The sequence below is a fragment of the Ixodes scapularis genome, unplaced genomic scaffold, assembly GCF_016920785.2.
Source record: "Ixodes scapularis isolate PalLabHiFi unplaced genomic scaffold, ASM1692078v2 PGA_scaffold1__304_contigs__length_218370807, whole genome shotgun sequence".
Lineage (NCBI taxonomy): Eukaryota > Metazoa > Arthropoda > Arachnida > Ixodida > Ixodidae > Ixodes > Ixodes scapularis.
Genome location: NW_024609846.1, coordinates 212,269,039 through 212,281,836, shown reverse-complemented (window position 1 = coordinate 212,281,836; position 12,798 = coordinate 212,269,039). Strand labels below are relative to the sequence as shown.

General features: G+C 44.1%; 1 protein-coding gene across 1 annotated transcript in view; it reads left to right on the top strand.

Moving 5' to 3' along the window:
* Positions 1 to 12,798, top strand: part of LOC8053203 (DDB1- and CUL4-associated factor 17) — a 37,518-nt gene that overhangs the window by 3,515 nt on the left and 21,205 nt on the right. Inside the window, exons 5-7 of the mRNA XM_029978394.3 lie at positions 210 to 428; positions 4,413 to 4,505; positions 8,768 to 8,884. Coding sequence (XP_029834254.2) covers positions 210 to 428; positions 4,413 to 4,505; positions 8,768 to 8,884 — 429 coding nt within the window. The remainder of the gene's footprint in view (positions 1 to 209; positions 429 to 4,412; positions 4,506 to 8,767; positions 8,885 to 12,798) is intronic.

Genomic DNA, 12,798 nt, shown 5'->3' with positions numbered 1-12,798 from the left:
GGAAAACTGAAGGACCCCTCTGCTGTTGTCATCCTGCTTTAGCGTAATAGACCGGCTTACCCCAGGCACTAACTCGAGTGGAAAAGCTTAGGCTTCCTCACTGCCCAGTACGAGCCAGATTTAAAGACGTGGTTCAAGCGGCATCGGCACATGTGAACCAAACTCGTGCACCGATTAAACTTTGTCTCGCCGTTTCGCCCGCCTCGCAGAATCGGCTCCCACCCACCGCCAAGGACTGCAGGGCCCGGTTCCTGTCGCTCACGGCAGACAACTGGGTCTACTGCCAGGACAAGATGAATGGCCAGGTGCATCAGGAGATCTACCTCGGCTCTCCGAACCGCTACAAGTTCAAGCACATCGACTGGGAGACCCACGGAGAAACCATCATCCTCCAGTCGCTGCACCACCATCCACATCGCAATATTGCCGTAAGGCCTCATCCTCTCTTGCTACGAGGGGCCGGGGCAGACCCTAGATGGGGCAACGTTCTGGCGAGCTTTCCAAGGTGGAAAACAATGACCGCATCTCCACATGGTGAATGATGTTGTTTGGGACGAAGCTCTGGTTGTGCTGATGATACTGATTTTGTTCATAGGTAGTGCTGATGGTGCTGATTGTTTTTTTATTGCTTATAGGTAGTGCTGATACCGGGTTGCGTTCTGTTTTTTTATTGCTTATAGGTAGTGCTGATACCGGGTTGCGTTCTGTTTTTTTATTGCTTATAGGTAGTGCTGATTCCGGGTTGCGTTTTGACTTCATTATTACAGCTTTATGGTTGGTGAAATGCAGAGCTAGTGGTTCTTCTAGCGGATCAGCTTGGATCCGCTAGAAGTAGCGGATCAGCTTGGATCCGCTAGAAGCCGTGGGGACGCATCTCCACCGCTTAAGTCAACGGTCCATATCAGAAAGAGACTGCGGGACGAGTAGGGGGCTCTGAGATGTGGTAGTAACTCAAAAGCTGGGGATGTCATGGATGAAACGTTGCATGTAGCCGCTCAACGTCTATACAGGAGAGGGCGCTGCGGTCAAATGCGTATATAATCGTGTTAAACTTTCCATGCATTGGCTCAACGTTTATAGACGAGAGGGCGCTGCAGTCAAATGCTCAAATGCGTATATAACCACGTTCCATACCACACATTCCATACCAACGCAACCCGGAACTCAGCACTACCTATGAGCGATAAAAAAAAATCAGCACCATCAGCACTACCTATGAACAAAATGAGTATCATCAGCACCACCAGAGCTTCGCCCCAATCAACATCATTCACCACGTGGAGATGCGGTAATTTTTTTTAAGAAGACAGATGGGATGGCAATCGATGTGGGCACTGACGCCGGACCAGGCTAGACCCATTGGAGCTTCGCCCCTAAAAGTGCACGGTTGGCGGTGGTTCGCCTGGCTGAGACCTTGCCTGTTTGGCGGCACCAGTCGTTACCTTACTGGTACGAATGTACGACATTCGATTGATCGTGTTGCACTCTCAATCTCGGTCAACTTCGTCGACTCGGCGTTTGCTATGCGCTCACTCGACTGTGCCGCATCGAGGTGTGCACTCCTGTCAAGGTGCTCCGGGCACAGGCTCTTTATAAAGCAGAAAATGCTGATGATAATGATGATAGTTACTATCATGATGGCGACAATGATGATTATGAGTACAGCATGATATCTCAGTTTTTCACCTTGACAACTTAATATATGTTATGTCCTATAAAATTTTGTGTAAAGTACTTTTTTTTTTAAGGGGGACAGTACCTAGAAAAAAAAATTCTCCAAAGAAAGGTTGATGTTGAAAAATGCCCTATTTACATCTGCCAACATCTAGAGTTTTCCCAGAAACTTTCATTTGTTTACAGTGCATAGTTAGTCTTTTATAAATTATTTTTAGTCCACCAATACTAAAGAAAAGGTAGAGGTTTGGGCACTTTGAATGCATTTTTCTCCATTCCACTTTTTAGCATAAGTTTCACTTTAATAAAACTTATATTTCAGTATGAAACTATCAAGACACTTAATATTTGTGGCTTATGTGCCAAATTTTATGGAGCCGGTTACTATGAACTTAGATTTTGCATTTTCATGCTCCTTTAATATGAAGAATTGTAATTTGCAAAACTTGGTAAATGTAAAAACAACAATTTTTTTCGTACATTGTTTTACCTGGAAATTGCATATTTTCTGAAATTTCTTTTCATAATAACTGGCAACAGGTACTTCAGTATGCATTCCTCCAGAAAAATATGTGGTTATCAATTCTATTTCTCAAAGATAAAATCTTTGAGCAGATTCCATGCAAAGCTACGCTTTACTTCATTTTGGGGGTATAACATTTGTTCACAGGGCTGAAACTTCGCATGCTCTCCGTTTATATGGCTACAAACACTACCTGCGAATATCACGCCGATTGAGTGAGCGGTTAAAAATTTGTCATTCCCAGGTAGTGTCCCCCCTAAAACACCGATAGATGCAATGACGGAAGTCACTGACAGGACAGGAAGCACGGGACATCCCTTTCGGATGATTGACCTCCAGCATGTGTTCATGGCCTTCTGTCATGCTTTGGACGCTCGCGAGACGCCCAAGTGCTATCGACGGTAGGAAGCTGCACACTGGAGGCTGGACAAGTGGCTGTAGAGGATACGCAGTTTCGTTTTTGACAGCGAGGTGAAGGTACTAATTCTTAATCACAAAACAGTTTCAAGAGTCATTGATTGCTAATCACTCTTTGATATAACTTTGAGATGGTCCTCGGATGATGGTGAAATATTAATGAACATCCGTCGGAAATGTTGCATAGTGCCTCGGACACTTGTGTCTTGAGAAGTGTTGCTCTGCAGGTAGGGAAATCGCTATTGCAGTGCAATCCAGTTATAACAATAATAATAAAAAAAAAAAATTCAATCATTATTATTGATTATTGTCATATCTGGACTAGATACTGGTTGTTTGTAGTCTAGAAACTTTAGAAGCTGATCGTTATAGTAAGTGGTACATTGCTAGATGTGGTATCGTTATATGTGAATTGCACTGTACGCGTGTTTACAGGATCATTCAAAAACATATTATACCTGGGTCATATCATCCGAAAGACAATTACTATTATGGGTAAGGTGTACCGGCATCACACAGCAGTGTTGCTTCTTAATCGGTGCGAATTCTCCTGCACATTTGGGTGTCCCACAGGAATAAAATGACTCTCTGCTGCTGTAGCTCTGTAAGGGGGACTGGAGCCTTGTCAGGCGGCTTTGGTCGCCTTTTGCTCCAGCCTCCCAAACTTCTGTCCTAAATGAAGAACGAAAGAAACTGTGCATGATCTCTGTTATCTCTAAGCTAGGTAATAATCTGCAAAATTGTAATGAAGCAAAGGCCCTCGCGTCATTAAATGCAGCAGAACTCTGTAGTTTAGGTGCCCGAAAAACCTTATTTTTACCTTACCCCTCCAGTTCTTGTTTATAAAAGAAATCAGTTATTCTTGTTAGCTCCTTTTTGAAGGTAGCAACCCAAGAACCAGGTCAACAGTCCCGTCATGCAGACTCGCAAACCTTCGAGTGCTGTCAAAACTTCTACGCACAATTGCGCACGTCAGCACGCACACGTCGGTGCCTACGACATTGCGACATTGTCCTCTTCGTTTGCAGTGTCGGCATTGAGCACGATTTTATCCAGTGACATTGTATCATGGTTGTAGGTCTGTGTAGACATTGTCTGTGGAGGTCACACATTGGCGGTGGCCAGGTGTGAAACATTCTGCATGAGTGATAGAGCTTAAGTGTTTATTGTTTTTCTTTGGAGGTCCTGATGAGGACCTATTGTCATCACTGTAAGATACAAAGCAAGTGCTTACCTAAACGTTGAAGATTATCACTTAACGATGGGAATGGGTGCTTGTTAGGTTCAAGAGCGGGAAAGCATGAGGGGCATGTGGTAGGGCAGGCCCTTGTTTGGCCCTTGTTTCATCCATCAGAACGGTATTGGAGCAATGTTGAATAATCAACGTCACAGACCAAGACGACGAGGAAGTTTGCTATCAAACTCTGAATATAAAGGAAAAAGAAGACCTCGCTGAGAATTCATTGCCATTAAAAGTCACCATCAAATCAGCTGGCCGTCGTCGATTCTCTTGTAAACCAGTATCAGGGAAAATAGTTAACTGCAGTAAAGGGGTTTGGCAGAAGCCCTCATTTTTAAAATGGCGAAGCTTCACTGCTTTGTACTAGCGTACTTGGAGAAAGCAGCTTGCTTGAAGGAGCATCTCGCTTAGCTTGGTGGGCTCAGAAGTTTGCTGCAGTGGGCACTTCATGTTTCCTTCGCATATTTTTCAAACATTTTTAAGAAACAGGGCGTGTGCGCTTATTGCGACATGGGTGCTTGCCAAGTATTTTTCGGTAGTAACATTATTTTTGCACAGAACTCCAGGAGCAAACCAAGAGTACTGATCACCATTGCAGTCTTCAGCGTGTTCCCTGTCCAGTTCAAAGGCATGCTAGAGATTGATCGGGCGGTAAGCTTGGTTCTTTTTTCCACATAATGCATGCCGCCATTATTTTCAATCGACATGTTATTTTACTCATGGAAATGTCGAGGTCAAGAAAACGTCACACCAGCCTCTGCTCACTTTGTGGAGGAATGTCCTTAACGTCCAACAAAGATGTAAGAACAAACTGGCAGGAATGATTTTCATCACCGGTTTTATGGACCATCATGCTTGTTGGCTCGTATTCCTTATAAAAACAGTGGCAACCCCCAAATATATATATATATTTTTTTTAAGCATAAGATTAGGTTGTTAAAACAGCACCCAAAAATATTTTCGCTTCGGAGTCGTGTGTTAGCTAAAACAAATGTGCAAAGCTGAACCAATCCCAGAGGACCGATGCAGTGGACTGCCATGTCGGAAATTCTGGGAGTTGCTGGGGGCAACTTGGGTTGTTTCGCTCAAGGCAATTACACATTCAAGTTCGGTCCAAGAAAAAAAAAAAAAAACAGTATTTTGCGCATAAATAAACTATGCATTGTAAAAAGCTGAGACTGCGTGATGGAATTCAAACAATTGAAAAGATGACCTTATATGGGTTGAGAGATGAAACAAAAAAAGTTAACTTTCTCTCTATGAGCCAACATTTTTATGCCTAATACAGCCGAATCTCGTTAATTCAAACTCGATTGGGGCTGAAAATTTGTTTGAATAAAGCAAAGTTTGAATTATCAGGAGTTTTCTCCCGTAGAGACGCATAGGATGGGATCTGCGTGTTAGTTTGAATTATCCACAAGTTTGAATTAAGAGAGTTTGAGTCAATGAGAGTTGACTGTATTCGTCAATCCAAAAAATGACATTGTTGATGCCTGTGACGTTTATTGCAAGGAATAAACAACTTGTCAGCTTAAAAGAAAACAAGGTTGTTTTTCTTGCTGACAAGTTGTTTTCAGTGAAAGAAGTGGCACAGGCAGCCATGATGCCATTTCTTGGTTTGACAAATATTAGGCCTAAGTTGTTGGCTTACAGAGAAATTTTGTTTTTGCGTTTTATTTGTTGCTCCAGGCCACGTCACATTTTCAAACTCTCGCATTCTACAACCACCGCTAGTGTCACATTCACAGAAAGTTTCAGCTTTCCAAGATGCATAGTTCATTTATTACATGGGCCAAAGAACCTGGTTTTGTTTTCTTTTGTCGCACACTGTAGAATAGGGGCACTCTTTACACTGTCAAACATTTTCAACAGTGGAGCATTCAAACATTTTCAAGAGTGGGCGACGGCAGTTCCTCCACCAACCTGGCCGACAGCAGCGGAGGCGGTGAAAGGCATGCAGGTCACTTGCCTTTCAGCACACCCGCTGCTTCCTTGGAGAGAGACATTTGAATGAACCCACCTTTTTTAAAATATGTGCTGCCACCTATCGGGACACCTGGGTTCGAGACTGTGTGCTACCAAAACAGATCCGCCATCTTACATGTCGTACACAAGCCTCGTTTACCGAGCCCTTTTCGCGGGAAAGAGCTTTTTACGCGAGGCACTCCATCCTTTTCCAAATGTGTACTGCCGCCTATTGGGACATCCGGGTTCGAGATTGAGTGGCTAGGAAACAATGCTTTCGCAAGGTTTTTCTGACTCATTTGGCCGCGGTATCTGGGTACCCTCGCAGTGTTTCCAGGCTTTCCAGTTGCATATCTTTGAGAGAACTAAATCTGGTTTGCGTTTGAGGCGGACCCCTTTGTCATTACCCCGAAGCCACTGCCAACCCCTGCCAGGACCCAGGTGTACTTTCAGACAAACCCTATGTTGCTGCGGCATGAGTTTATGCCGCTCACCTTACAAGAAAAACACTGTTACCATAGAAGGTGATTGCTGACACCCTACAGACGAAAACTATTTAATGTCATAAAATAAATGACAAAGCATTCAATTGAAACAGATAGGCTCACGACATGACTCTGCCGAGATTGTTGTTGTGGCTTCGTTCCTTCCACGCTATCAAAAGTTTCTTTTTACTCTTTTTAGAGCGCAGCTCTTAGGCACCCGTTTCCAACTCGAGTGGCGTCGCCGTCGGTGTCCGCGTAACCGCGCGGTGCATTATGGGACGCATGACGTCACTGATAACCTCATCAGTGACGTCACTGATGACGCCATCAGTAATGTCACTGATGACATCATCTGCATCATCATCATCATCGTCCCTGATGACGTCATCCACATCATCATCGTCCCTGATGACATCATCAGTGACGCCACTGATGACATCATCAGCATCCGCATTGTCATCGTCACTGATGACGTCATTGGCGTCGTCACTGTTGACGTCACTGATGAGGTTACGTGACCCCGTTGACGTCACGTGACTCCCGTGAGGTCACGTGATTCTCGTGAGACGACGGCGACGCCGCTCGGAGGCAGGAGTAGCAGACAAGATGAGGAGGTGAGGAGGAGGGAGGAAGAATATACTCTCCCCTCAGTACCCTTCCCCTTCTCCTCCTCAAGAGCTGCGTTCTAATCCGGCGTTACAGGGAGTTGTAAATGACTCCTTTTTTTCATCAATATGCTTGCATGTGTCACGTCGTACTAACATTTCAGGAGGCTGAACGGCATGGTTTAGAACAAATTGGCATGCCCAAAACGAAAAAAGCTCTTTCCCGCGAAAAGGGCTCGGTAAACGAGGTGCGCAACTGTAACAGCATACAAATGGCGGATCTGTTTTGGTATCACGCAATCTCGAGCCCAGGAGCATTTCAGAAAAAGGTCCATTAGACGCGGCACACCTTGGGGTGGAAAGGTACAGTCACTCCACTGAATCTATTCTACAAGGTCCAATTTAGAAAATTAGACCCTATATTGTGAAAATAAACTATGGGTCGCAGACAGCTGAAACTTCATGTGATTGTGACGCTAATGGTGGTGGTAGAAGACAGAGTTTGAGAAAATGTTATTTACATTAAGAGAAAAATTTATATCATGAGTTGATATCCACCTGGGCCCAATATTCTTCAAACCAAGAAATAGCATTGCAGCTGAGCCTGTGACAATTATTTGAGCGAAAAAATCTTATCACCAAGAAAAACAAAGTTGGTTTCCTTTTTGCTGGACACCTTTCTTTATCAAAATAAATGCCTTAAAGGGGTACTCCACCGATTTCTTGAGCTACCTCAACTAACTATATTTTCTGACTCCCCGGCCTTTACTCTCTCCGGTATGCTATTTAGAATCGCGAAATTCATAATAGTTATTGCGAAATCGACAAATGAAAATGATGCAAAAACCAACATTCAAATATACGCGCGCTTTTCAGGGCCGTGACGTCAGTGGCAGGCAGGCTTGCCAGTCGAGCAAGCAGCCAAAAAATAGAATATGCCAATCATTTGTTCCGTGCCGGAGCACGGGTACTGCAGCGAGCTTTCCAAGCATTCATTTGACACCATGAAACTGCCTCGAATCAGTTTAAAACGAAATCTACAGCCCAAAGTGTGAACCCCTGCCTTCCACTGACGTCACTTCTTCATTGTTGCCAGTAGAGACTTCGAGCTTGAAAAACACGGTGAGGACCAAAACTGTAAATTCAATAACTTGGCGAAAAAACAATATTTTGACCTAATATTTGGGATACTATTTTCGCGATGTTTGTTGGTTAGTTTAGCAAAATTTCAAGCAAATCGGAGACAATGAAAAGATCGGTGGAGTAGCCCTTTAAGCACCCTTTTTTTTTTTTTTTTTTTTAATATTAGGCTTAGGTGGACGTTGGCTCGTCGCAATATTTGGTTTTTATTTTTTATCTCTTGGTCCAGGTAATGTCCTCTTCTCAAAAGTTTGCGTCCTGTTCCCACTGCTGGCATCACATTCTTGCGGAGATTTAACTTTCTGCAATGCATACTTTATTTATAGAACTCGTTGAACCGGATGTGGTAGTGTGCTGTTTCTGGGTTCATCAAAATTTTATTTTGTGGATTCTATTTTTATTAATGAACATGTGCTACATACAGCTTGGTAATACTTTTCAGATATTCCGAGTTTTGTATCATGATTTTACATGAATAAAAAAAAGGGAGTGAGGAAAGCCTTGTGCAGCCAATTTTCGAACATCAGTTTTCTTAAAGAAAAAAAAAAAAGTGATTTTGAATCGCAAATATTTTTTTCTAGATCATCATGCTTTTTTGGGTTGTCTCTTTGTGTAAATCTAGGCTTGTTTAAATGTCTCGTGAGCAAACATGCAAAACTGTCTGCTCAGTTCGGTCTTGCCAATATGAAATTTAATGATTTTGATTTCTGCCTTTCAGATTTTTGGGAAGGAATGCAATCATGCCAATGTGTCTGAGGGCCTGCTCATTGTTGGTACTGGCAGTACCCTAACTGGGACTGTGAGGCTTTACAACTTCAGGGATATCCTTGAGCAGGTACTTGCTCCCATCTCCCTTTTCCTTTTTCTCTTGCAAATTAGATAACCATAATTTGCTAAAGGACACTCGATAGGACAACACTATTATATTGTGAAATATTTGGGTTTAGTCATGACTTGTGCTTAACGTGTGCTTCTGGATTGTGTTGCCTAAATGTTTGGGGGAGACTAGCATTTTTATTTAGTCAGGCTCCAAGCATGTTTGGGTGCCGTGATGGACAACATCAATGTTTCGGTTTCGTTCCAGAATAAAAACGTGCCTCCTGGCATAAATATTACGCTAAGCACCTTTCTTGTTTGCAGGATAAAGGGATGACCTACGCTCATGACACCCTAGCTTCCTTGTAAAAGCAGGAATAATTTGTGTCGGTCAGTGAAGCCAGCACACGAGACAGTCTCAGTAACTGGTACACGCGAGCATGCATCTCCGACCCTTACTATAACCGCCATTTTGTAAAACGAGTGGCGCCACCTATAGTGAATTGGAGTCGCAAATATGTGAACGCTGTAGCAAAGTTTTTTCTGGGGATATAAAATTTCGACGCTTGAGGCGTGGAGATTGCCAAGGTTTTACTATGGTACTTTGCACACCGTCACTTTCACACGAAAGCATGCATATAGTAATAATTTTTTCTGTTAATTTAATTAAAGGCTTACAACATCTGGACAGAATATTAGAAATTACGATTAAAGATTTCGATGTAAAAAGAAGCTATGAAACACGTCAAGTAAACACGTTTTAACGAAACATTCACAAATTATTTACCAACAAACTGCCATAATATCTCGAAAGATGCCCCACTCTCACAGTAACCCCTACCTATTTTCAGCTTGATTTGCTATTTTTTTTTTTCAACACCGAAAGATCGCCCACTCCTAGTAATCGCAGTGTTCGGATCAATGATGACCTTGGCGTAAATGCCGTTAATTAGCAATGACGGGATATAAGTGAACCTTGCTGACCAGGAAGTACTACAGTTATCTTTGCTTCACTGCCTCTCACTGCAATAACAAGTTTGGCAGAGACACATAATCTAAAAATAGCATTTTAGAGCGCAGCTCTTAGGCGCCTGTCTCTGCATGTAGTGCCGTCGCTGTAACCGCCCTGCTAAATTTAGCGGGAAATTGAATTGGTGTTGAAGTTACGTGACGTCAATTTTCCCGTTAAATCTAGTGGAGAAACTAAACTTGTTCATAGGTGACATGACACAAAGTCATGTGACGCCATTTTCTCTGCTAAATAACCTGAATGGGTGTTGAGGTCACGTGGCATCAATTTTCCAGGTAAATTTAGCAGGGAAACTGTGGGAGGATAGGAGGGTGTGGAGGAGGAGGAGGATGAAGAGGGGGGGGGGAAGTATGGAGGAAAGGAGGTGCATACCTTCACCTCCGTACCCTCCCCTCCTCCTCTTGAAGAGCTGCGCTGTAATTTCCCATTACAGAGATTTGTAAATGTCTTTCATTTTTTTCTTTTACTTTCTTTGATTGTATGGGTAAGCCAACGGGTAAATAAAGATTTGCTGGAACGCCACAGACAGACGTTTGTAAAGCATTCCATTTCGAGCTTCGTGTTCGTGGTAACGTCCACGCCATGCAGCAACGTCGCCTCGACCCGCATTGATAGCACGCCTTGCACGGACGCACGCATGGGTGCACCCAACAAGAAAGTTGCACAAGAGCCTGCCTGCTCCTTGTGTTTGGCAACGTGCTCAACTCGGCCCAACACCAAAGTATTTGCCGACACAATCACTGGCTTTCCCGCTTCCCCAGCATCACTCTTCGTCGCTTCTTTCGCCCACTCGCTCGTTGCACCTGTTTTTTTTTTTCTTCTATTTTCTTGAATTTTTTTTTTCCTAACGAAGAGAACATAGGGTAGTTAGAAATGTGCTTTCACAGAACTAACGTTTGCGCTGCATGATAATTGGCAATGTTCATCGCGCAAACATCCTTTCATAAGCATTTCTTGCACAAAGCAATGAAACTAACTCGAGTTCTGAGTTTAATGTATCTCTTGTGCAGCTGCACTAAATGTGTACAGAAAAATGTTTTTTTTTAGCTTTTTCTTAACTTTTTGTGCTAACTCACCGAGACATGGCCCAAGCCACTTTTTTTTATTAATCTTTGGCAGCAGGGGGGAGGGCAAGGACTCTGGATATTACATACTCAGTTATGCATAAAATTCTTCACGTCTTGTCACAGTGGGTGATCTGGAAAAATGCTACATCTTGTATAGTCCGCACATGTCGATAGTCCGCACCGGGTAAAATTTAAACTTTTAAACATGCATAGTCTGCGGGCTATAGTACGAAAAATTCGATGTATGAAAGTTGTGTCCTTGGGAGAAGCACTCGGCTAAATATACAGGCTGTTTCTGGTAACATGGGCCTAAGCGCTCCTGCGAAAACTGTGCATCGCACAAAAAATAGGTTGATGCCGTAGTGGTTTCTGCCAAGGGGCCCATTACGGAAAATTATCAGCATTCAGTATACAGTCGAAGCTCGTTAATTCGACTCTGACGGTTCCTCGAAAATAGATCGAATTATAGAATTGTCGAATATCGATCAAAAACGAGTAACGACGTACGTCACGAGAAGCGGCGAAAAGCCAACCGTGACGACGGAGTCTTATTTCGAAAAAAACGCCAATATTTTCTGCTGCCGCATTCCCGTCAGACGCTTCGCAAAAACAAATTTCAACATATCCTCAATGTGCGGCCACATCGTCCCGTCGGTGTCTTCAAACGTTGCGAAGTTCGCAAGTACATCGAGCGCAGCGGATGCTTCGGCAGGAGATGGGCGTGGCGGCGGCTCTTCGGCGTCACTCTCGCAGTTCGGCGTCACTCTCGCAGCTGTCGTCCTCCGGACCCTCGGGACGCTGAACCGATGCGATGATTTCGTCGTCAGTCAATTGACCGCACACAAGCACTCCATCATCTATCGCAACGTAATCATCGAAACTAACGTTTTCGGGTAGAGCGAACATTAGAGCACTGCACTCTTCGTCAAAGTTTTCATCTTCAATTGTGGTTGCGGATGTTGTGGCCGATGCAGTTGCCGATGTAGCAGCCGATGCAGTTGCCAATGTAGACGTAGTAGCCGATGCAGTCCTCGAACTCGCGGTATTTCCATCACACGAGAAACCACAGTGACGAAAGCAGTTCGCGATGACCTGGCTTGGCATGTCCGTCCAAGCTTTAACAAGCATATGAATCGCCGCCGACAGAGTGACTTCATAGCGCTTACCCTGGTCCAGACAAAGCAATATTCTTGCCATGAGATGCTTGCGGTACAAGCCTTTCAGGAGTTTGATTATTCCTTGATCCATTGGTTGCAAGAGTGAGGTGGTTGCGGGTGGAAGGAAAATCAGGCGGATCATAGACAGCTCCGGCATTTTTGTGTGCGCACTGCAGTTGTCCGCTACTAACATGACCTTGCGCCCCTTGGACGCAAACTGGCGGTTCAATTTTTGAAGCCAATCTTGAAAGATCTCACGTGTCATCCACGCTTTTTTGTTGAAACGGTAGTCCGTTGGAAGCCACGGGATGTTCCGAAAGCATCGTGGCGTCTTGGATTTCCCGATCACCAAAAGAGGCAGACGTTCCATGCCTGTCATGTTGGCTGCCACGAGCACAGTCACCCGCTCTTTACTGCGTTTTTCCCCAGTGCAAGGATCCCCTTTGAATGTTATCGTTTTGTCGGGGAGAGCTTTGAAAAACAACGCCGTTTCGTCGCAATCGAATATGTCCTCGGGCGCATACTCCGCAAGAATACGTGCGAGCTCTGACGTCTTCCAGTTTTCACACAGATCTTCATCCACATCGGCTCTTTCACCACACACATGCTTAAAAATAAGAGAGTGCCTCTCCCTGAATCTTGCGAGCCATCCCTCGGAAGCACGGAATCCCTCGATGCC